The sequence below is a fragment of the Bombina bombina genome, chromosome 6, assembly GCF_027579735.1.
Source record: "Bombina bombina isolate aBomBom1 chromosome 6, aBomBom1.pri, whole genome shotgun sequence".
Taxonomy (NCBI): Eukaryota; Metazoa; Chordata; class Amphibia; order Anura; family Bombinatoridae; genus Bombina; species Bombina bombina.
Genome location: NC_069504.1, coordinates 866,061,954 through 866,087,891, shown reverse-complemented (window position 1 = coordinate 866,087,891; position 25,938 = coordinate 866,061,954). Strand labels below are relative to the sequence as shown.

The 25,938-nt window shown below is 42.3% G+C and overlaps 1 protein-coding gene across 1 annotated transcript in view; it reads right to left on the bottom strand.

Moving 5' to 3' along the window:
* The window catches only part of LOC128664714 (zona pellucida sperm-binding protein 3-like), a 31,854-nt gene extending 11,097 nt beyond the window's left edge, over positions 1-20,757 (bottom strand). Inside the window, exons 1-5 of the mRNA XM_053719522.1 lie at positions 20,581-20,757; positions 19,009-19,127; positions 18,760-18,863; positions 18,515-18,692; positions 18,320-18,440 (exon numbers count right to left, since the gene is read on the bottom strand). Of these exons, the coding sequence (XP_053575497.1) occupies positions 18,320-18,440; positions 18,515-18,692; positions 18,760-18,863; positions 19,009-19,127; positions 20,581-20,736 (678 nt within the window). The 5' untranslated portion in view covers positions 20,737-20,757. The remainder of the gene's footprint in view (positions 1-18,319; positions 18,441-18,514; positions 18,693-18,759; positions 18,864-19,008; positions 19,128-20,580) is intronic.
* Between the last annotated feature and the right edge of the window lie 5,181 nt (positions 20,758-25,938).

The following is a 25,938-nucleotide window of genomic DNA, read 5'->3' as shown; positions in this document are numbered from 1 at the left end:
TGGAGGTAGTAAGAGAGAGTGGTGAAATAGTTTTATCTTCAATCAAAAGTTTGTTATTTTAAATGGTACCGGAGTTGTACTATTTTATCCCAGGCAGTAAAAAGAAGAAGTTTTCTATGATCTTAGCAGGTTGTTGTAACTAAGATCCATTGCTGTTCTCACATGTCTGAGGAGAGAATGGCGTGCAGGTTACTCTGCTTTGAGGTATGTGCAGTTACAATTTTTTCTAGAAATGGAAAATGCTAGAAAATGCTGCGATACCGGATTAATGTAAGTTAAGCCTGAATACAGTGATTTAATAGCGACTGGTATCATGCTTACTCTCAGGGGTAATACCCTTATTAAATTGCAATATAAAACGTTTGCTGGCATGTTTAATCGTTTTTATGTGCTTTGGTGATAAAACTTTATTGGGGCCTAGTTTTTTTCCACATGGCTGGCTTAAATTTTGCCTAGAAACAGTTTCCTGAGGCTTTCCACTGTTGTAGTATGAGTGGGAGGGTCCTATTTTAGCGCAGTTAAAATTACAGACAGACATCCAGCTTCCCTCATTAGTCCCCTGAATGCTAGACATCTCTAAAGGGCTCAAAGGCTTTCCAAAGTCATTTATTGGGGAAGGTAGGGCCACAGCAGAGCTGTGGCAGTTTGTTGTGAATGTTAAAAAACGTCTTTTTTTTATCCGTTTTTGAACTAAGGGGTTAATCATCCATTTGCAAGTGGGTGCAATGCTTTTAGCTTATTACATACACTGTAAAAATTTAGATTTACTGCCTTTTTTCACTGTTTTTCAAATTGACAAAATTTGTTTCTCTTAAAGGCACAGTACCGTTTTTTATATTTTCTTGTTAACTTGATTTAAAGTGTTTTCCAAGCTTGCTAGTCTGTACAAACATCTCTGACAGAGGAAACTCCTTGTTCATTATGTTTAAAAGCCATGGTGGAACCCCCTCTTAGAATGTGTACCAAATGTACTGATTTCACTTTAAGATCATATTTTGTCTTTAAAAAATTTATCAGAGGAATCTGACGAGGGGGAAGTTATGCCGACTAACTCTCCCCACGTGTCAGATCCTTTGACTCCCGCTCAAGGGACTCACGCTCAAATGGCGCCAAGTACATCTAGGGCGCCCATAGCGTTTACTTTACAAGACATGGCGGCAGTCATGGATAATACACTGTGAGCGGTATTAGCCAGACTACCTGAATTTAGAGGTAAGTGAGATAGCTCTGGGGTTAGACGAAATGCAGAGCATACTGACGCTTTAAGAACCATGTCTGATACTGCCTCACAATATGCAGAAGCTGAGGAAGCAGAGCTTCAGTCTGTGGGTGATGTTTCTGACTGGAAAGATGCCCGATTCTGATATTTCTACATTTAAATTTGAGCTTGAACACCTCCGCGTGTTGCTTAGGGAGGTTTTAGCTGCTCTGAATGACTGATACAATTGCAGTGCCAGAGAAATTGTGTAGACTGGATAAATACTATGCAGTGCTGGTGTGTACTGATGTTTTTCCAATACCTAAAAGGTTTACAGAAATTAAGGAATGGGATAGACCAGGTGTGCCGTTCTCTTCCCCTCCTATTTTTAGAGAAATGTTTCCAATAGACGCCACCACACGAGACTTATGGCAGACAGTTCCTAAGGTGGAGGGAGCAGTTTCTACTCTAGCAAAACATACTACTACTATCCCTGTCGAGGACAGTTGTGCTTTTTTAGACCCAATGGATAAAAAAAAAAATTAGGTTACCTTAAGAAAATGTTTATTCAACAATGTTTTATCCTACAGCCCCTTGCATGCATTGCTCCTGTCACTGCGGCGTTCTGTTTTGAGTCTCTGGAAGAAGCTTTACATGTAGCGACTCCATTGGATTACATACTTGGCAAGCTTAGAGCACTTAAGATAGCCAATTCTTTTGTTTCTGATGCCATTGTTCATTTGACTAAACGGCTAAGAATTCTGTTTTTTTTTTTTTAAATAATTTATTGAGGTTTTTGCGTAGAACATATATAAAACATAATACACCATTTTGTAAAAGGAACAAAATACAAACATAGTTACCCGAAAAATTTCGGAAATCATACAATAGCTTGGTGAAAGGCTAATGAAACCTCGATTTTTCAATAATATAATCACATGTGACTGACCTGTTAGGAACAAAGATTCAGGCCCTATGGGAACAAAATATGAAAAATAGTTATCTGATGGTCAGGAGTCTAGCTCGCAAGGAACTTCAAAGTATATCATGCATAGCTTGCCTATGAGGAGCTTTGTTTTAGGCCCAATGGACCTAGAGCATAGGAAATAATAGATAACTGATGTCTAGAAAACTAGTTTTTTTTTTTTTTTTTTTTTAAAAAGCTTCAAAAGGAGCATGAACACGTGCATAATAAATGGGGGAAGGGGGATATTCAGCGGATAAGCACCGCTATGTATATTAGGGAGAGAGTGGAGGGCGGAGCCATAGAAATATAGAAGTATAGTAGGAGACTTGGGGGGGCCTATTAATCTTGGTAATGTAGTAAAGTAAATGGGCTAAGATATCTAGTTACCCAGCTATGAATTATTAGTCATGTGAACATGTGGCAAATACCTGCCACTTGGGAGCCTCTGCTTAACTAATATAACCATTCTGCAAGTAGACATTGCTTCGCGTATTTAACATAAAACCTATAGAAACTGTATTATATGCTAGTCCCCTCGGTTACAAAGGTGAGCGTACAAAATATAAACCTACTGATCGTAGAGAGATGTACATTGAGCAAGGTTAACAAGCACTAACACATAATGGTGTATAATATTAACTGCAAGAGTGTCTATTCATAACAATAATATTAATTGTGCAGGCTGAATAAGCTGCGGAGTTAGCTATTACCTAAATCTAAATTTTTATTACAAGTACATAAAGGAAGGACGATTTAAACCGTCCAATCTGAGATATATTGACTCTTTCAGGTATAAAGAGGAGCAAGTTAATAGTTATTATCCACAAAATTTTTTACTTCATCTAGCCTCAAATATTACCTTAAGGGGGAATGTGTACTGAAGGGAATAACTTCTGTTTAAATATGTAGTACAATATATAGTTGGGTTATGAAGCCCTGGGGTTTTATTGGGAACACACTTACCTCCTATGAAACTGGTGCAATACCCAAGTCTGGTATTAAAAAAAATAACAGATGGGGTGATAAACCCATAGGTCATAGCTATAATGGGAATAAGTGTCTTAGGAGGATATGCATAAATTCAAGTAATAAGTCATACCAAATCCAGGGTCTAGTAGATAACTTAACCGTATAGTGTGAAATGTAACATCCTCTATTACAGCACAGTGTGCTGTCTATTTAGAGATTGCAGAACAGAAAGGACTGCAGTCTTATTACCTGGGGCTATACAAGAGAGGGACTTCTATGCAAAAATGTGGGGACTGCATACCATAGATCCATTAGGTATTGCCCCTATTTAGATGTAACAAGTAGAATTATCCAATATGTACATTAGTGTATTAAGAGGAAAAGCATAGGTTATCATTAAACAGTTAATGCAATATAACAGTTGTAGACAGCTTCAGACATATTAGAACTAGCATTCATTCGTACATTAACTAATATTATAGGGAGCTATATGGATTAATAGCTGCAGATAAGTACAAGCACATAATAACATAGATAGCAGCCAGGATTGTTTATGACTCAGCTCTATTAACTAGATGTGAACTAACTCAAGTGTCTGAGCGGGGTCCGAGGACGAATGTGTTTATCTTACTCCATAAGCTACAAATTTGTCCATGTGTCCTATAGCGCTGCATATGATCTGCATTTAAGTCATTATGGGCTGAACTAATACTCAATAAAGTTAGCCTGATGTACTTTAAGTCTCACACGAGACACAGGGATGATCTATAACAAAATTTTTGGCCACTCACTGTCCCAATAAAAGAGATAAGAAACGGTGTCTTAAAAGAATCAAAACCAGTTCGTGTCAGAAGCATAACTGGGACTTGCCAGGAGATAATCTGATTGTGCCCTTGGATCCATCCTATGAAAATAGAGGCCTCAGCCAATGCCCTCTTATATAGGGCCTCCATGTTATCCCGCCGTCGGCTCCGGCATCGTAGCGAGCATTCCTCCTAACTCTCTTCCGCTGAGCTCGTTTACTGTTAGGGGTCCGGCGGGCTGGGACTTCTGCTGAACTGGTCCTCCGTGTCCGTGAGTGGCTCCGATCCTGCTCCCGGACCACAGCCGCTCTTTGTTTTGGGCAGCGTTTGGGGTAGGTAAATGCGTGCCTGGGATCCATAGTATAGGTAACATACCAGCCTCTGAGTCATCAACATCTAGTAGCTGCGTGTTTAGGCTGTCAGTAGTTTCCGTAGAGTCCTGCTTGTACCATCCTGCAGCTGCATCCCTCTGCTTGGTATTTAGTTCCCCAATAGTGTCTGGTGCTACGTTCCGTAAAGGAGGGTATACAGCCGGACTTGGTGATTTCGCAATCGATGTCTGGTCAGGTAGGGAATATATACAGCTCCAAATCTCTTTTTAAGACAAGCTCCAAATCTCTTTTTAAGTCTCTGAAATGGTCATCTAGGAGTTGTTGCACTTCAGATTCCCATCTATTTAGACTCTCCATTATACTCTAGGTGGTCAGCTGATAACGTTGTTACAGGAGGGTTAGGAAGAAAGCATCTATAAGCCAAGATGGCGCTTCTCGCCTCTGTTGCATGTTGTGTAAATTAGTCTTCAGGGTCTTGTCATGTAAACACCCGTCATGTATACCGGTACTGAATAGGCATCAGTGTTCTCTGAGCTATCAACAAAGGTTGTAGAATCGTATGATTTTCAGGCAAATGTCATTTTCATAAAAGGCAATCAGGAGCTCATGCTATGTGCGACTGATCACTTCGGCAGTTGGCTCCGCCCCCCTAAGAATTCTGGTTTTGCTATACAGGCGTGCAGGGCGCTATGACTTTAATCATGGTCAGCTGATGGGACTTCAAAATCTAAGCTACTTAACATTCCCTCTTCAAGGGGCAGACCCTATTTGGGCCTGGTTTGAAGGAGATTATTGCTGATATCACTGGAGGAAAAGGTCATGCCCTTCCTCAGGACAGGTCCAAATCAAGGGCCAAACAGTCTAATTTTCGTGCCTTTCGAAACTTCAAGGCAAGTGTGGCATCAACTTCCTCTAATGCAAAACAAGAGGGAACTTTTGCTCAGTCCAAGGCTGTCTGTAGGCCAAATCAGACCTGGAACAAAGGTAAGCAGGCAAAAAAGCCTGCTGCTGCCTCTAAGACAGCATGAAGGAACGGCCCCCTATCCGGTAACGGATCTAGTAGGGGGCAGACTTTCACTCTTCGCCCAGGCATGGGCAAGAGATGTCCAGGATCCCTGGGTGTTGGAAATTATATCCCAGGGATATCTTCTGGACTTCAAAGCTTCCCCCCCAAAAGGGAGATTTCACCTTTCACAATTATCTGCAAACCAGGTAAAGAGAGGCATTCTTACACTGTACGAGACCTCCTAGTTATGGGAGTGATCCATCCAGTTCCAAAGGAGGGACAGGGACAGGGTTTTTACTCAAATCTGTTTGTGGTTCCCAAAAAAAAAAAAAAAAAAAAAAAAAAAAGGAGGGAACCTTCAGACCAATTTTGGATCTAAAGATCTTAAACAAATTCCTCAGAGTTCCATCATTCAAAATGGAAACTATTCGCACCATCCTACCTATGATCAAGGAGGGTCAATATATGACTACAGTGGATTTAAAGGATGCTTATCTTCACATTCCGATACACAAAGATAGTTTCTCAGGTTTGCCTTTCTAGACAGGCATTACCAGTTTGTAGCTCTTCCCTTTGGATTAGCTACAGCCCCAAGAATCTTCATGAAGGTTCTGGGGTCGCTTCTGGTGGTCCTAAGGCCGCGGGGCATAGCAGTGGCCCCTTATTTAGACATCCTGATACAGGCGTCAAACTTCCAAATTGCCAAGTCTCATACGGACGTAGTACTGGCATTTCTGAGATCGCATGGGTGGAAAGTGAACGAGGAAAAGAGTTCTATCCCCACTCACAAGAGTTTCCTTCCTAGGGACTGAGATTCTGTAGAAATGAAAATTTACCTGACGGAGTCCAGGTTATCAAAGCTTCTAAATTCCTGCCGTGTGCTTCATTCCATTCCGCGCCCTTCAGTGGCTCAGTGCATGGAAGTAATCGGCTTAATGGTAGCGGCAATGGACATAGTGCCGATTGCACGCCTACATATCAGACCGCTGCAACTATGCATGCACAGTCAGTGGAACAGGGATTACACAGATTTGTCCCCTCTACTAAATCTGGATCAAGAGACCAGGGATTCTCTTCTCTGGTCCATCTGTCCTAAAAGGTATGACCTTTCGCAGGCCAGATTGGACAATTGTAACAGATGCCAGCCTTCTAGGTTGGGGTGCAGTCTGGAACTCCCTGAAGGCTCAGGGATCGTGGACTCAGGAGACACTCCTTCCAATAAATATTCTGGAACTGAGAGCAATATTCAATGCTCTTCAGGCTTTGCCTCAGTTAGCAACTCTGAGGTACATCAGATTTCAGTCGGACAACATCATGACTGTGGCTTACATCAACCATCAAGGGGGAACAAGAAGTTCCCTAGCGATGTTAGAAGTCTCAAAGATAATTCACTGGGCAGAGACTCACTCTTGCCACCTATTAGCTATCCATATCCCAGGTGTAGAGAACTGGGAGGCGGATTTTCTAAGTCGTCAGACTTTTCATCCGGGGGAGTGGGAACTCTATCCGGAGGTGTTTGCATAATTGATTCATTGTTGGGGAAAACCAGAACTGGATCTCATGGCGTCTTGCCAGAACGCCAAGCTTCCTTGTTACGGATCCAGGTCCTCTCTAGCAGCGCCTTGGTCTTTCAACCTGGCTTATGTGTTTCCACCGTTCCCTCTACTGATTGCCAAGATCAAGCAGGAGAGAGCATCAGTGATTCTGATAGCGCCTGCGTGGCCACGCAGGACCTGGTATGCAGATCTAGTGGACATGTCATCCTTTCCGCCATGAACTCTGCCGCTGAGACAGGACCTACTTCAGGGTCCTTTCAACCATCCAAATCTAAATTCTCTGATACTGACTGCCTGGAGATTAAACGCTTGATTTTATCAAAGCGTGGATTCTCCGAGTCAGTCATTGATACCTTAATACAGGCACGAAAGCCTGTCACCAGGAAAATTTACCATAAGATATGGCGTAAATATCTTTGTTGTGAATCCAAGGGTTACTCATGGAGTAAGGTCAGGATTCCCAGGATATTATCCTTTCTTCAAGAAGGTTTGGAAAAAGGATTGTCGGCTAGTTCCTTAAAGGGACAGATTTCTGCCCTGTATTCTTTTGCACAAGCGTCTGGCAGATGTTCAGGCATTTTATCAGGCTTTAGTTAGAATCAAGCCTGTGTTTAAACCTGTTGCTCCACCATGGAGCTTAAATTTGGTTCTTAAGGTTCTTCAAGGAGTTCCATTTGAACCTCTTCATTTCATAGATATCAAACTTATCTTGGAAAGTTTTTTTTGGTAGCCATTTCCTCGGCTCGTAGAGTCTCCGAATTATCTGCCTTACAATGTGATTCTCCTTATCTGATTTTCCATACGGATAAGGTAGTCCTGCATACCAAACCTGGGTTTTTACCTAAGGTGGTATCTAACAAGAATATCAATCAAGAGATTGTTGTTCCATCCTTGTGTCCTAATACTTCAAAGAAGGAATGTCTATTACACAATCTGGACATGGTTCATGCTTTAAAGTTTTACTTACAAGCTACAAAAGATTTGTCAAACATCTTTGTTGTCTACTCTGGACAGAGGAGAGGTCAAAAGGCTTCGGCTACCTCTTTCTTTTTGGCTAAGAAGCATAATCCACTTAGCCTATGAGACTGCTGGACAGCAGCCTCCTGAAAAGATTACAGCTCATTCTACTAGAGCTGTGGCTTCCACTTGGGCCTTTAAAAATGAGGCTTCTGTTGAACAGATTTGCAAGGCAGCGACTTGGTCTTCGCTTCATACTTTCAAAATTCTACAAATTTGATACTTTTGCTTCTTCAGAGGCCATTTTTGGGAGAAAGGTTTTACAGGCAGTGGTACCTTCCGTTTAAGTACCTGCCTTGTCCCTCCCTTCATCCGTGTACTTTAGCTTTGGTATCCCACAAGTAATGGATGATCCGTGGACTGGATACACCTTACAAGAGAAAACACAACTTATGCTTACCTGATAAATTTATTTCTCTTGTGGTGTATCCAGTCCATGGCCTGCCCTGTCATTTTAAGGCAGGTAATTTTTTCATTTAAACTACAGTCACCACTGCACCCTATGGATTCTCCTTTCTCTGCCTGTTTTCGGCCGAATGACTGGATATGGCAGTTAGGGGAGGAGCAATATAACAGCTCTGCTGTGGGTGTCCTCTTGCAACTTACTGTTGGGAATGAGAATATCCCACAAGTAATGGATGATCCGTGGACTGTATACACCACAAGAGAAATAAATTTATCAGGTAAGCATAAATTGTGTTTGATATTACAATGTGGAACACTTTTGAAAGAACAAAACTAGGGTTACCTAGAACAAACAACTCTCTAGAAGGATGGCACAGAGCATTTGACCAACGAATGTCTGTAACCCACCCAAGCATTTACAGACTAGTTTAAAAAAATAAGGAACAAGCAGAATGGGAGTTAATTGAAAAGATTCTGGAGTTGAACTGAGAAAAAAAAATATTATGAAGGGGCGGAGCTAGCTACTGAGAGGACTAGTCGCATGGGTGCTGAGCTCCTGAATTAAACTAACGAATTCAGCCAAGTTAGGTGCTAATTTATAGTTTTAAAGTTTATTTAGCTGGTGTTACTGAAAGTAAATGTGGTTCCTCTGCGGGGGGACCCGCCATACCTGCAACACCTACTTCAAAGACACCTGAGAGAAGACTAACTGTGGTGCCGGGAGCGGGGCCGCCTGAAGCAGCAGAAAGACCAGACTAACCCCAAACTTTCCAAGGAGAGATAGTGATCTGCCCCGGGCCACCTACTCAACACCAAAGCAAGCACAGACCTCTCTATAGAGCCTGCCTGATCCTACTGCTATTCCAGAGGTGGTGAGCTACTCCTTCCCATGGCTGTTGTTGCTCCGGAGGGCTGGGGCTCCGCAGTGCCTAAATACCACAGACCGACGACCCTCACCTGCTACCAGTAACCGCCAATCATCCACGCTCTGGAGGGCCGGGGATCCGCTCCGGAGCGCAACACAGCCGATTCCTGCTGTCCCTGAGAAGCAATCTATTCCGGTGTAGCCAGAGACCTCCAGGATTCTGGCGGGGTGATCGCAACAGGAGGCTCGCTTACCTTTCACCACTCCCTGCACAGTGCCCGGTCCCGGGAACCCGGTCGAATCAGTCGTCTCTTGTGGATCAGGAGACTTATTTTTGCCGATATCCACCGCTGCGCACTTCAAGAGAAAAGGCGCGAACATCCGCCATTTTGGGCCTTGGGGCCCTCTGTCTTTCCGCAAGTTCAGGAGCAACGACAATTCGGAGAGGTGATTTCCACTGACCCTGCTTCTGACACTGGCTTGAATCCCTGCCGCAGCATTCTCTCCTGCAGACCGGGTAAGACTTTCTCAGTTTCTCTAGCACTTCTAACACTCCGGGCACCGGTGTTTTCCACAAGACCCGTGCTGGCCACTTAGCAAAATTGATAAGTACTTTTCTATGCTGCAGTGTTGGGGGCATTTGAAAAACTTTTGTTAGAGCTAGACTGTGTCCCTCTCCCAATTTTCACACATAACACCCTGCTTCATTGCTCTAAGTCCTGCGGGGGACAAATATTATAAGGAGCACATTTAAAGAATACTCTACGGGCCCTTTGTCCAATACAGACACATATAGGTGAACCCCCAAGTCACTGAGATTGCTGGACTATTTGCTCATACCCTCTCCCCTTCCTAGGGGTACTATAACAAGGACTAAACCCATCTTCCCTGAAACAGGGGGAATTCACCTACCTAACACATTGGCGGGCTTGTCAGCCCTTGCAGCACCTACCCACGGCAGGGTCTGTTGGGGGGGACACTCTCTCGCAGGGTGCACTGGATGCCCAACTACAAGGCCTACAATAAAATTTTGCAAAAAGTTGGCACAATTGTCTCTACTGGGGACTATCTGAAAAGTTACATTATTTAAGTGCTGATCTGGGGCCTCTTCGCAGTGCTACTTTATATTAAAGGCTCCAGGTCTAAACCTCTACTCTGCTGGAGAGATTAACAGAGACAATCCTTTTTGCTTGAGGTGTATGCATAGCTCAATTTAATAACAGTCAATTGTCTTTACTGAAGCTGCTGCGTCAGCGTTATTGTCTTCGAGCACTAGGCACGAAGTGTAGTGTGATGTTTATTTTCTACTTGTTTCTTGTCTAACAATTGCTTCCCCTCAACAGCGCTGACAGCCCTAGTCAGGTATTCCACAAAGAGTTTATATAAATACTCTTGTCAACCTAACATACCCAGTGTGCTCTTAGGGGGCCCATTATAACTGCATCACCATTGTCAGTCTAACCACCTTTATTTTCTGACAGGCTCCCACCACTGTTGCCTTACTTATTGCAGTTGCCTTGTTACTGTTTCTTTGAGACTGTGACCCCTCAAGACTCACCATTTCCGGCCTAGCCTGTCTAGGCTGGTCACTTCCCCTTCCTTAGAGTCGTATCCCCTATCCCTGAGTCGAGAGGGGGCCCTGGTGGCCAGGAGATAGCTCACCCAGCTATCCTAAGTTTAACCATTTCTCCTTACCGAGATGTACTCTAAAGATATGTAGGTTACTTTTATATGCCAAGGCCCCAGTCAGCCAGAGAACAGCTGATTATAGTGTTGTCACGTGCCCGCAATTTTCACTGAAAACCCATGCAGGTCAACAAAATGCCTCAAACATTCAAAAGGAAACAGAAACCCTTGAATACCCCTAAGTGTACAGTGGTGGATCATTTCAGCAACCCCCACTCCAGATCTCGAGCTGCCTCAGATGAAGAACTTTCAGATGCTAGTAGCTCAGCTGAGGCCACCGGTGAGTCTACTTTGACCCAGGCTGTGGGACGGTCACTGCGTGCTGAAAAGGAGGTCAATAACAACCTTATGGACTCTATCACAGCACTCCTGGCCTCGCATCATGACTAAGAAATTTGAAAAGAGCCACGCGGACCTAAAGCGCGACAGCCTCCATAGGTGAGCGCACAGAGCGCAAACAGGAGGATCTGATGATAGACCATTCCAACCTTCTAGGGTACTCTCAATGCTTAGCTGAGCAAATTACGGATCTTTAAGTCAAATTGGCAGACCTAGAAGACCGCACCCGGCGCAATAATATCCGGGTGAAAGGTATCCCTGAGACAGTCTCCCCACAGGATCTAGAAAAATACCTCCGAGAGATGTTTGCTGCGATATTGGGCCCAGAAGAAGGTCAAGAGATGTTGATGGATCGGGCGCACATAGCACTGAGACCCAGATCCAGTGAAGGTGATAAGCCTCGGGATGTTATAGTCCGCTTACACTATTACACCTTCAGAGACAAACTCCTCCGAGCTCTAGCGGGGGGCAGAACCCTTCCGGGCCAATACTCTAGTGAGAGATCTTGGTAGACCTGTACCTCACACACCCTGCAGTTGCGGCGCCATTACCAACCCTTTACCAGACTGATGAGAGATAAAGCCATCAAATAACGTTGGGGGTTCCCGTCAAGTTGCATATCACCAAAGAAGGCCCTCAATACACAGTCTCCTCACCACAACAGGCTAGAGAACTCATGCAAAAATGGGACCTTTTACCGCCAGATCCGCCTGACTCAGATACCTAAGGATCCAAACAGGGGATTGAGGGCCTCGGCCCCAGAGTGGCGGCCTCTCCCTCAAAGAGTGGGAAACCCTCAGAAGAAACCACCACAGTACGCTGAAAAGCATGCGCCCCCTGGCAGTGCGACAACGGTTCCAGACACAACATGACTTCTCTCTCAACACCCCATGCTAACCATTGGGTAATGAGGCCCCCTGCTCTCCCTTAGGGTACCAGGTGTACCTTTTGGGATTTGCTTTGTTACCGTTTCCTAAAAGGACCTAGCATGGATGTTTTCAGTCCCTACTGTTCTGAGGTTCCCCCTATACTACTCCCCCTCCCCTTTTAATATTTGTTCTCTTATCATCACAGAGGGATACATAAGTGTTAATACGTTCAAGCATTGTTGTGGAATGTGTGTTTATATTTGTAGAATAGATTAGCCACCACAGTTAGCTATAAGGGCGGCTACTCCGCCAGTTTCCTAGATGTAGGGATTCACCTTGACTGTACAAATCCTTCCTCGGGTAGCTATGTTACAACACTTCCAGACAATGTTCCGTCGAAATGTCCCAAAGTCTATACCGTGGGAATAGTTACCATATTACTAATGTTGGTTGCCAGTGAATACTCTTTAGTAGAGAGCTGTACTATAAGAATAGTCTATTTAATATTTTTGCTAATACTATTGTCTGTTCCAGTTGATATCTAATAGTTTATGACAATGCTCAATTACTTATGCTATGTTCACCCTTGCTGAGACGCGTTAATGTTTTGTTCATGTTAGGCTGTGTATTTGTCATGTACGACCTACCGCACACCATATGCGAAATGATACACAGGATCCTGACTGGAGAACCTTCCTCTTAAGGGCCACCTGACACATGCCACAGAATGACTGACTGGGGCCAGGCTCTACATGCTGGCCTCCCCCCCACCTTGATAGTTGTGATCTCTTACATTTTCTGGTAAGAGCACTCATAGCGATAGTGTAGTATACACATCGATAAATATCCTGACAGTTTTTAACAACCCCAAATACTTACTCGAGAGCAGACAGATTTACCTCTCCCTCCTTTGCCCCCCCCCTCCTTGCCCCCACAGAGGAACTCCCCACTTACGCTAGGTTTACTCAACTAGTGACAAAGTCTTCTAACCCAATGGCACCCACAACTATAGCTACTCTTAATGTCCAGGGCTTAAACTCCCCCACTAAACGTAGCCTTCTATCTAATTATCTCAACGCTCACAAATTAGATAGTGTTCCTCCAGGAGACCCATTGGGACTCCAAATCCAAGCCATTTCGCAGCCCAATACACTACCCCATATGCAAAACCGCTTCCTTCTCAGAGAAAGAGAGGGGTAGCAATTTTGATTCACAGATATCTGTTGCAGTGTGGAATATGTAGATCGTGACCCGGAGGGTAGATATTTTATCTTAATCTGCACACTAAATGGAATCCTTTACACCCTAGTCTCTATCTAAGCCCCAAACGCTAAACAGATCCCTTTTCTGAGACAGTTTCTAGGGAGACTGGGAGAAGTTAAGAGGGGACACCTACTGATAGGGGGCGACCTCAATTCGGTCTGGGATCCTGCCTTAGATAAAAAAAAACTCCAAAAGCTTGCCCCCCTGACCGAAACCTTAACACCCAGTCAAATGCACTGCACAAACTTATGTACCAACATGGCCTATATGACATCTGGCGCTGTCTTGCACCGACAGAAAGAGACTACACCCATTTTTGCAAACCCCATAACTCCTACTCCAGAATCGACTACCTCTTGTGCGATTCCTGGACCTTGGATCAATTTTATGCCCCACGAATTAGACCATGCCCCTGGTCGGACCACGACCTTGTCAGTGCTGGGTGCTCCATCTTGCGCCCCCCAGACTCCAGGCCCTCTTGGAAGCTCCCTGACCATCTTTTAACAGAGGGGGAAATCCCCCAGCTAGTGGAGACAATATGACAAGGGTGACACGACCCAGGGAATCCTGTGGGCTGCACTCAAAGCCTACCTTAGGGGCCGTTTTATTAAAAAAAAAAGCGCATTATTAAAAGCTAAAAACAAGGTTTCCCTTGCTAAGCTCTATGCGGAACTGGCTAACAAGTATTCTCCCACCCCCACTATGGGCAACCAAGTTGGTGCTATAAGGGAGGAAATTGCCAAGAGAGCAACTACGAGTCCAGGCAACCCTACTTCGACTCAGACAGGTGTATTTTTACAAGGGGATCAAGGCTGACAGGCTGTTGGCCCGTAAGCTCAGATCGTGCGGTTCAGGCCAGAATCCCCATGATTTCTACGGCGACAGGCGTAGTCCACTCGCCAAGAAGTATAGGGAAGGCGTTTGCCGACTACTATGCTTCCTTATATAATCTTGATAACAACTCCTCGGGAACCAGAGCCTGCAGAATAGCTGCACAGCAGTTCTTGGCAAAGTTAAACCTTCCCTCCAACAGAAGACTTAGCATAGGATTTAACTGCCCCATTCACTTTGGAGGAAATCAAAACAGCTATATTGACCTTGAAGCCCCACAAGGCTCCAGGTCCAGATGGGTTCACAAGCCTCTTTTATCGTACCTTTACCCACGTGCTGTCTCATATCATGCTCCATCTTTTTGATGAGGTTAGAGAAGAGGGAGCTTTCCTCCCCAAATTCTTGGAAGCTAGTATCTTGACTATACCCAAGGAGGGGAAGGACGCAATGCTACTTCAAGATTATCTCCAGATGGCACTTAGTGCCGTCCAAACTTCGGACCCTGTACCCCGTGCATTCACCCTTATGTTGGAGAGGGTGTGGAGAGACAGGTACCCCGCTCCATGTATGGTGGTCATGTAGCAAACTCAGACCTCTTTGGTCGAAAACCTGTGAGGTCTGCAAGGTACTAGAACTCCTGACCCCGGACACTCCAGGCCTAGCCCTGTTACATTTGGGAGTTAAAAAACTGCCGAGGCACAAGAGATATCTGTTAGTCTACATACTGACATCAGTCAAGATGTTAATCGCCAGGAATTGGAAGAAACAACAGCCCCCAAGATGGCAGGCAGTTGTTGACTACCTGCAGTACGTTAAATCAATGGAAGACTATGTCTTCCGGACTAGGAAACAGTCAGACGTCTTTTCCCTAATCTGGGTACCTTGGGAGACTTACCTAAAGCCAACTACATGATCTCCCCTGTCTCCTGAAACCTAGCGACCTCCCTGTGACTACGTTCTCTGCCCCCCCCCTAGAGGAAGCGCCCCACTATGTCAGACCTGGGGTGCCCCTCACTGCTCTGCCCCTTCCCCCCCTCCACTTTCTGATACCACTACTTCCCCCCAATACCTCCCCCCCCTCCCTGTAAAGAGAGGAAGGTGTCGACCCCTTCCAGTTTTACTCTCAAGCATACATACTCTATAGGTTTTATACTTTACCTCCCTTAACTGTCAGGCTCAATGTGTATGGCGTAAATGGCCATACGATACCTAAAATTCCCAAAAAAAGAAACGAGATTTTCTCTATGACAAACCAATACATAACTCCTGAAACGTGCGAATACACAGCGGATGAATGATTTCATTATAGACCTGTTCATTGAGTTAGGCAACATGATTCTCTTTGTATGTCAATTAACCCTTGACTGTTTGAATGCAATCTGTTATCTATTTTGCTGAGCATAATTGTTGTGTATCTTTTTCACCAATAAAAACTTATTAAAAAAAAACTATTATGAAATAAACAGTATAAAGAAAATGTTAGAATAAAGTGTCTAATCTTGAGTATTCACTGTTTAAAGTCAATAGCACATAACATTTACTTAAATCAAGAGACATTCGGCCGAGTGCACATATGATCCAAAGTTTTGTTATAATCAGTAACTCAAGCGCCGCAACTGCCTCTGGGAACCTATCCATGGGTTCCTACCCTCACAATGTATTTTACACACATTTTTATTTAATGGTCTTTTCTTGATTCTCAAATATTCCAATAGAGGGCAATCTTATTAAAAATGTTATTAACACGAACATAAATATTAAGTCATCAAGTTTAATTTTTTTATACCCAGTCCACTATTAAAAATGTTTTAGCTAAAACAGTGATTTAAGCCTCTTTCCCACTCAGCAGCCAGGATAAATGTCTTTCGGATTATCTGCCGGACAAATGTCTGTCGGACAAGTGTCCATCAGATAACAGTCCGGACAAAATGTATGATATAGGTGATAATGTAGAGACCCTGTGGGTTGAGAGAGTGGGCAAAAAAAAATATATAAATTTATAACACATTTATCAAACATGCTACAAGCCCCAACATTTTTGGCATGGAGGGTACTCAGCCTTCCATATTTACAGCACTGTTATTGACTACTAATGTAATTATGGGAGATTTTACCTAACCAGACCAAACTGGGCCAATGAAACTAGTAATACAGCTAAGGGAGATTGTTTAAATGTTCAGTGATAACCTCTTGTCACAATTAATAGAGGAGCCAACTACAAATAAAGCTATATTGGATTTAGTGCTGTCAAAATGATACAGATAACAGAAGTCAAATAACTTGTGTGCAACAGTGATCATAACATGGTCACATTTAAAATCACTTTTTTTTTTTTTTTTAACAGTGTTAAAGGATCAACTAAGACTTCATTTTGAAAAAGCAAAATTCAATGATTTAAGGAAATTGTTTAACATAAATTGGGACAGTTTTCTCCAATAATATTTTTATATAATTACACAACATACCACATGGTTATAAAAATTAAAATAAATCCAAGCTTATGTGGCTAAATTTAAAAAAAAAAAATTAAAAAAAATTGACCTACATTTTTGCTAAGAAAATAGAGACACAACACAATATACAAGGAATGTAACAAAGCATGCAAAAATGCAATCTAAATAGCCACAATTGGGGAAAGAAATCCAAACAATTACAAGAAAAAAACAAAACAAAAAAAAACACAAAAAAAAACACCCTCTAGGGTTTGAAGTAACTAAGTGGCAAAAATAAAATCTAAGACAATCATGCTACCCTTCAGACATTTTAAATGTACCTATATTGTCTAATAGTGATAGGGAGAAGGCCAAGGTACAAAACCAGTTCTTTAGTTTAGTATACACAAAAGGAACCAATGAGACATATTTTGAAACTAGAACATACAAGCCCATACCTTTAAGTGGGTTGTTGCTAGAGGATATCAGGGAAAATGTTTATATGATTAAGGGAAATTAATCTCTAGGTCCAGAAGGAATACACCCAATGGTTTTATTGGAATTTAGCACTGATAGACAAACCTATTTTTTTTTTTTTTTTTTTAAAAAGACTCATTATCCTCAGGCATAGTAACGCCAAGACTGGCAGAAAGCTGATGTGGTGCCACTTTTTAAAAGGAAAGGGCTGATCCAGGAAGCTATCGACCAGTTTGCCATCTATAGTGGGGAATATACTTGAACTCATCTCATTTACATCAATATAATCCCTTCAAGTCAGCATGGTTTTATGAGAGATATCTATCATGTCAAACTAATCTAATTAGATTCTATGAGGAAGAAAGTAAAAATAGATAAAGGGTAAACAGTTGATGTGATACTTTAATTTTGCAAAGGAGTTTTTGTACATTAATCTCATGTGGCAATGTATCAATTAAGTGACGGAGAATAGCTATTTTTGTAAATGATGCAAAGTTGTGTAAGGTCAGGATGAACTTTTACAAGGAGATACAAAAAAAAAAAAAAAAAAAAAAAAAAAAAAAGAAGATTGAGGTAACATGATTACTAGAATAGAAATATATTCTTGAAGTCCCATATAGAGAGATGGCAGAAGCCGTTTATTCCAAAACAAATTGTGACAAGAGGTAACAAGTTAAGGCTGAAGGAAAGGAGATTTAATCTCCTGCAGCGGAAATGTTTGTTCACTGTAAGGGCAATCAAATTGTGGAACGCATTAACTGAGGTGGTAAGTACAAGTATAAGATACATTTAAAAATTGTTTAGATACATTACTTGCTAAATACAGATTTCAGGAATAGGATTGTTTGTGTTAAATGGGTCACTTAATGGGATTAATTTAAGCTCAACTGGAGCTTTTTTGCAAGTATATTAAATTTGTATAGTTTGTAACTATGGACTTTTTTATCCCCCCCAACATCTACAAACATTACTTATTCTGCTCAGCTATTTGTAGTAGGTTTTTTTTTTGTTTTTTTTTTTAAATGGTGACAAAATCATTTCTATTCTCTAGAACTAAACGTTGTTTAATGGGACAAAAACAAGCTAGGATATTGTTGCCACATGGATAATAAAATGTTGACTGGAGAGTGTAATACTAGCAAACATTGAGTTTGTTTTAGCTTCATCCAGAGTTAAAAATGCAGTTTACAGCAAAATTAAGATAGACAATGAATGTATATTGTAATGTTCTATTTCCAATAAAAACCATTATATGAAGATTACATTTTGAGTTAAATGTACCTTTAAGTATAACTATAACTTACCGTGGAGACATCTGTCCCAGTAAACCTGAAAGCATCAACTGCAAATTGGATCTTGTTTGGCTGGGGTCTTTGAGGTCTAAATGCTGAAGAGGAATCTTCTTGCTTTCCATCCAGCAGACACCTGTCATTGAGAATGTAATCAGTCTAACATGCTCCAGTTAATAGACCATTTTTATTGCAGATTAAGCAACATACCCATTCAAGTCCATTATGTCATAACGGGGATTAGAGTTAGTATCTGGAGATAATGTGGCCACACATCTATCAACAAATACCATCATAGGCACATGATTGACAATATCCACAGAGGCTTCGATATGGAAGACATCACCCAGCTGGAAGGCCATAGATGTTCTTGGAGCACTCCAGTCATCTGAAGCAAGAGCATAGAAATATTACACAGATCAGACTTTTACTTTAGGTAGGTTAATATCACTTACCATTCATGAGTTGTAAAGAGAAGACTAGTGTTTCTTCCACAGATATAGTTGAGATAAAGGGTACCCATGTTGGTTTAATGGCATCACTGCTTACATTACCATGTCTAAAATTAGAGAAAAACATAGTATCCCATATAAAAAAGGAAAATTTAAATACCAAGCAGAGAAAGATTTTGCTGAATTGTTTCAGTTACATTACCTCAATAATCAGAGTGCAACTGAAAATGGATATCTGCTTGCATCACTTACCTTGGATAATAGCACTGGATTAATGTCACTGCACCATTGGTCCTGAGAATCTGAGCATTACCTAATGGAGTAGGGTTGTAGATCAACTCTACTCTGTAGATTACAAAGTCTTGTGTCATCTACAATCAAAAAGGGAACAAGGCAAACTTAGAAGACAGATAACTTATGGCATCAAGACAGACACAGGGTGTCCCTTGATGTTTGCAGCAGTTCAAAAAATATAGGTTGTGCTTTTGAAAATTTATGTGCGCCAATACCTTTTTGTGTAATTACTGGGTCATATTGGAAGCACTCCAAAAGATTTGTATATAAACTTTTTGTAAGGTGTGCTAAACCAAATTATGTATTTGTATTAAAGCATAATCAGGGAGACTGACCATCTCCCATTAGTTAAAGCACCCCACCCAAGCTCAGGTGTGCTCATGACAGTGTAATAGAGTAGTGAATATTAAGCCAGGGAGTCTCATTCTATTATAAAGAGTAAAAGCAGGAATGATTCAGCCCTCTGAGGCAAAGGACTGTAGTGTTAGGACCAGTCTATATTGGGGCATCTTGTAAGTGGTGACTGGCTAAGCAAAATATGGCCATATTGTGTGACTAAGATCCAAATTTTATTTAAAAAGAAAAAAAGTTGTCCCTTGTTTGCAGCAGTAAAAAAAAAAAAAAAAAAAAAAAAAAAAAAAAAAAAAAAAAAAAAAAAAAGTTGTGCACCAATACCTTTTTGTGTGTGTAATTACTGTCATATTGACAGCACTCCCAAAGATGTGTATATAAACTTTTTGTAAGGTGTGCTAACACAGAATATTCCTCTTTAAACATTTTTTCATAATAATGTTTATTCTGAACAGGCCATGACAATTTTTAACTCCTGCAACAATCATTTAATCACTAAAATAAACATAACACTGCAGGGTCAAATGTAATTCTCAGTTTGGGTTAAATTGAGAGATTTTTTTTTGTACAAAAATACATCCAAAACACAAAAACCTGCACAATTATGAGAAATTATATTTAGTGTCCCTTTCAGGGAAAGGCAAGGGTGTCCGTCACAACCTTAGTATGTTTTCTGAAATATATATATATATATATATATATATATATATATATATATATATATATATATATATATATATATATATATATAATAAAGTTAGCATTAAGTTAAGATATTGGGTGATAAGGAATTAATAAAGCCTGGAGTGAAATACTGGATGTGTATCTGCATAATAACACCCAGCACTATACAAAGACACAGTAGTGACACTGGCACATGCATATAGCCAGACAAGGGCTGACTATAGGGTCAGATGTATCTACACTAGTATAACACCACCAAGCACTTTAAAATAATGTTCTTAATGTCAAGTGTGCTTTGGTGTCCTCTACTTTTGAGAATGTCCACCACAGCTTTGTGCCTATCCCTGGTCCCTTTAAGACAGCTTGTTAAGGGATGTATTAAGAAAACAAAACAAAAACACACCTTACACCTACTCAATATGTATGGAACACACATTTTTATTGCAACCCCTTAAATATTATGCAGTCAAAGGGGGACAAAATAGACTTATGTACCTGTAACTGGATTCCACACTCCTGCAGCCCATTCTGGAATACAACACTGTCTTCTCTTTGGAAACTGGGCCCACAGAGCTGGGATCCTAGAGTAAGGTCTGAGGCCTTCACCAGCTTTCCAGTCCCATACAGATCCTTCAGTACAGTGACCACCATGTTGTTCTCCTGACACTGCACACTGATAGCCTGATGCTGGGGCAGCTGTCTAGATTGACCAGTCATCTGAGAATATCCCCTGTCTAAACTCTGAGCAACTCCAATCCCAGGCTGAGCAAAATTGCTGCGCCATGAAGACTCTCCTTGTCTCCAGTTACGAGCAGGGACATTCATCTGGCATGTTATTTTAGCTACCACAAACACCAGGCACAGCCAGCTCAGTTTCCACCACAAACCCATTCTGACTACAGCATGAAAATCACCATGGGATACTGCATAGAAAAAGCCTTTATACCCTCCCCCAACTTGTAGATCCTTTTCACCTGGAGCAGATAATCACATGCCTGTATACTCATCTCACCTAATTAAAGGGGCAGTAAACACCTTGATATTTTAATATAAAAAGTTTAGTTCATTTTAATAAAACCACTTTGCAATATGCATTCATTATATATTTTGTTCCCTTTAATGTAATTTAGCTTAGAAATTGTGGATTTTCTAATTCTCAGAACTTAAAATGCACCCTGCTAATTACTTATGGCAAACCCTGCTACATATTTTCCCCTATTTGCATTTAACTGATAACCACTGCAAAACAATGCATATTATACTAGCAATGTAACCCTGGCTAGCCATATTGTCTGAAGACTCAAGCCAAGATTGGCTTTCCCAGATAAGGGAAGTGGTTGGTGGAGTTTGGCTGTTGAAAAATAAATGCAGCAAACAAGCTGTTTTAAAAATGTTTAGACTTAGCTGATATTTTATTCAATGGCAAGACAAGAGAAATGCTTTTAATTACAAGGTGTTTACTTTCTCTATAGAGTGTGTATATCAAAAGATTTCAGTTACAATACTAGAGAACAGACAGAACCACCTCAGTGACAATACATTATCTATGATTTTAATGCTAAAGCCTGAAGTGTGTGCCACTTTTAATATGAGTGCAGTACATAATATATTATTTATATATTATCATGCTTAAATCTTTACTTATATCTTTAGGGTAAGGGTCATCATTTTCTAGTGCCTTCTGCTGCAGTGGTGTGGAAGGGATATCATTTTACTGTACATATTCAAGTATGAAAAAAGGGGACTACCTTATTTTCAGAGTTGCGAAGGGGGGGGGGGGTACTACAGTAATGTAATGATAAGCGGGGGGGGGGGGGTTTAATACCTGCCCCACAGCACCACTTCTTAATACCCTGAAATTTATTTGACCCCTCTACTAAGTAATTTTGAAATAAAACATAACACACAATATGGGTTACAAAGGCCGCAGCATTTATTTATAAATATTTTAACATGTAAATAAATAACCAATCAAAACACCCAACCAGTGCTTGCCCCATAGCAGACCAAATTTTTTAACAGATAAACAATCAATTCCCACATACTCCTCTCCTGCTTACCCAGGAGGTACCCCACTTTAATCTGCTAGTCTACCAAGCAAGCACTCCGCCAACTCTGCTGCAACAATTACTCCAACTCCAACAACTTAAAATAGCGAGAGCGGGAGCTTCTGCTCGCACGTAATCTCCTGTAACTTCTTGGTGCCTATTCCTGGCCACCCCCACCATTTTATGCCCTACTCTAAACTCCTCCCTTCACCTCCACCCCCTGGGCTCGGTTCACCCATCTTCTACCTTTACCGGGTCAATTGCCCCTTCCTCAAACTGTGGTCTCATCCAGGGCTGTCATGACCCCTCTACTAGGTCATTTTGAAATAAAACATAACACTCAATATGGGTTACAAAGGCTGCAGCATTTATTTATAAATATTTTAACATGTAAATAAATAGCCAATCAAAACACCCAACCAGTGCTTGCCCTATAGCAGACCCAATTTTTTAACAGATAGACGATTCCCACATACTCCTCTCCTGCTCACCCAGGAGGTACCCCACTTTAATCGTCTATTCCACCAAGCAAGCACTCCGCCAGAGGCAAGGCCTCCTGCTGAGCCCTGCCAACCAACTCAACGGCCTTTGAAACCCCCTCCTTCATATTACAATTAAATAAGTGTAACCCTACCTCATTGAAATGCACCCCATCTCTCAGGAAAAAAACATTTCCCTGATTCCCCTTCAAATTCAACATGTCTTATCGACAACCCCCCAAACTTTCTCACAAACTTGCTCATCATCCTGTTCATCTTCCTACGGGAAGAGTCTAACTTTTTTACATCCCATGCCACCCTCCGATTCATTCTAGTCTCTATCTCAGACCATATCACTACTAACTTTGGGAACAATTAATACAATCTCCTGATATCCCGCTTCATCCCTTCCACCAAGTCCCACTGGGACATATATCCCAAATCGTTACCACCTGCGTGTATAAGCAATATGTCAGGAGGAAGAAACAATCTAGCATATTCTACTACCTTGATCAGTAACTGGTCCCTCCTCATACCTCTCACTCCAAACCAGCGTAAGCTGACCTCCTCCGCAGAAAACCCTAGTTGCACCCCCTTCTCTTTCACTTTTGCTGTCTTCCTAGCCCAGTATATATTGGAGTGACCTATCAGCCAGCATTGGATGGGACTTACAAGAAAAAAGACCTATACCTATTAGATGCCCACCTCACAATTCTCTTAATCCCTTCAACCATTATACCTAACGAGTGAGCCTCGGTGGCTGCCCCTATTCTAAATGAATGCATTCCACATTCCCCAGGGGACACTCGGATCACCCCCAACACTCTCCTAAACACTGCCAAAAATTTGTATTGAGATAAAGATGAACCATCCAAATGAATAAACAATGGACCCGCCCCCCGGGGCCTAGCTCCCAAGTATTTCCCCATCCTAGTCACTGGACAACTCGGTCCCCCCATCGCCCCATTCTGATCTAAGAACCCCTTCCTTCTTGATTTGTTTTTGATTTTTTCAACCAAATTGACAATACCTCCCCAGAAACCACCACGTCCGATACTTGCATTCCTCCCACATCCCTCTTACTTTTACCAATCATTTCTGATATTCTATATTGCTCAGAAAAACACCAAAACAAAGGCCGCCCTGAACAACATTGTCTCGTATTGTGATCTACATACTGCCTGCACTTTGTCCACCACCCACTGCAACAGTGCAAAAACCACTGGGCGTCTGCCATCCAACTCCACCCTTCCCCTGCACAGGCTTCTAGCTGCTAACTTCCCCATGAAGCATTTAGTAATGTCCTCCAACTCCATCAGCTGAAACAGAAATGCCAATGCTGCCAACCTCCTCTGCACCATGGAATTTGATATACCCACATTCCCCCATTCCTCCATCCAATCCAAAAGTGCAGCTATCCGCCCTTCCGTTGAATCGACCACACCCGTTCCTTGCAACCAGTGTCCCCATAAAGACCATACCTGCACATATAATTTCCATGTCCCATGAGCTAACGCTCCCCTCACCAAACTCAGTCTGTCATAAAGGCCATCTCCCAAAGGACTTCCAGACATTCCTCCCCTTGTTCCTCCACATCTGGTGCCAGTTAACAAAAAGTGCACAGCTCTAACCAAAACATTGCACTGCAAACATTTTAACACAAAAAGACGCAACAAACGGGGGGGGGGGGATGAAGCAGTTAAACAGTTTATGGAAAATCACACACCTGTCAGACAGCATATCAGGCCAAACATGCAAAGCCACCACCAACGAGAATAACTCCAAGTACATTAGATTCCTAGTCAGTCCAGCCCCCACCCAGTCTCTCGGCTATTGTCCCATACAACATTTCCCTTGCAGAAAGGCCCCAAATCCCAATGCCCCGGAAGCATCTGTGTGAATGTCCGAATCCAACATTCCCACCTCCTGAACCCTTGTCCTCCCGTTAAAGTTCTTCAAAAATTGCCACCAAACCTTCAAATCCACCCTACATTTTTTTCAGACAAATCCTATGAAAGGGCATCATTGCCTCTACTGTCGACAGCCTCCTCGTAAAGACCCTCCCCACTAGAATAATTTTGCATGCAAAATTGAGCTTGCCAATCCGAGACTGCAATTCCTTCAGGCAAAGCTTCTGCTTCCCCAGAGGCCACTCAATCTTGTTCAGCAAATTCTCCACCTTAACCTTGGGCAAACTACACTCCATCCTAACTGTATCAATATGTATTCTAATAAAACTCAAACTAGTCGTGGGACCTTCTGACCTATCCTCCGCCACTGGTATTCCAAAATCAGCTGCCGCCTCCATAAAGGCTTCCATCAACTCTGTACAGACTGAAGACCCATCCGACCCAACAAACAAAAAAACGTCTAAAAATTGGACAACCGAACCAAGCCCCGATCTCTGTTTAACCACCCATTCCATAAAACAACTAAACTTTTTGAAATATGAACATGAAATTGAACAGCCCATGGGAAAACAAAGATCCACAATGTACGACCCTTCAAAAAAGCAACCCAATAAGTGGTGACACCTAGGATAAACTGGCAAGAGCCGAAAGGCCGCTTCAACATCCACCTTGGCCAACAAAGCCCCTACCCCAGCTTTGCGCACCAACTCCACTGCCCTGTTAAATGACGCGTACTGAACCGCAGCAATCTCAGGGTCAATACCATCATTAACAGAAGCCCCTTTCGGAAAGGATAGGTGCTGGATCATCCGGAATTGGCCCTTGGCCTTCTTAGTTACCACCCCAAATGGAGAAACCCTCAAATTGGCCAATGGAGGCTCCCAGAAAGGCCCTGCCATCCTACCCAATGACACCTGCTTCAATATCTTACCCCACAAGACCTCTGGATATTCCTTAGCAGATTTCAAGTTCCCATGCACCATCAACTCCCCCCTTCCCTGAATGGGATCCAAAACCCAGAACTAAAACCAGACAATAGTACTTCAGCATCCCGCTGACTAGTGCCTCCCTTACCGTATCATTCTAGCCACGGGACCATCCTTGTGACCTTCACTGGGGTCCGGGCCCTGTAAACCCGCCTCTCCCAGTTTGCCACCCTGCCTACTCTGCTTGAAACACTTGGAGAAGGTGTGGGCCCCTCCATAACCGGAACATTAATGTTTATACTTACAGGCACCTGCAAAACGACATTGCCCATCATTAAACTGAAAAGAGAGTCCTTTCCTGATCGCTACAGAGGTGCTTGCTCCCGCTCCTCCCCCGACACTTGCTCCCCCTGCTCCACGAAAGGACTGCCCATCTCAAAGAGGGGTCTTCATTTCCAACTAAATTCCCATATTGCGATCGTCCCACTTC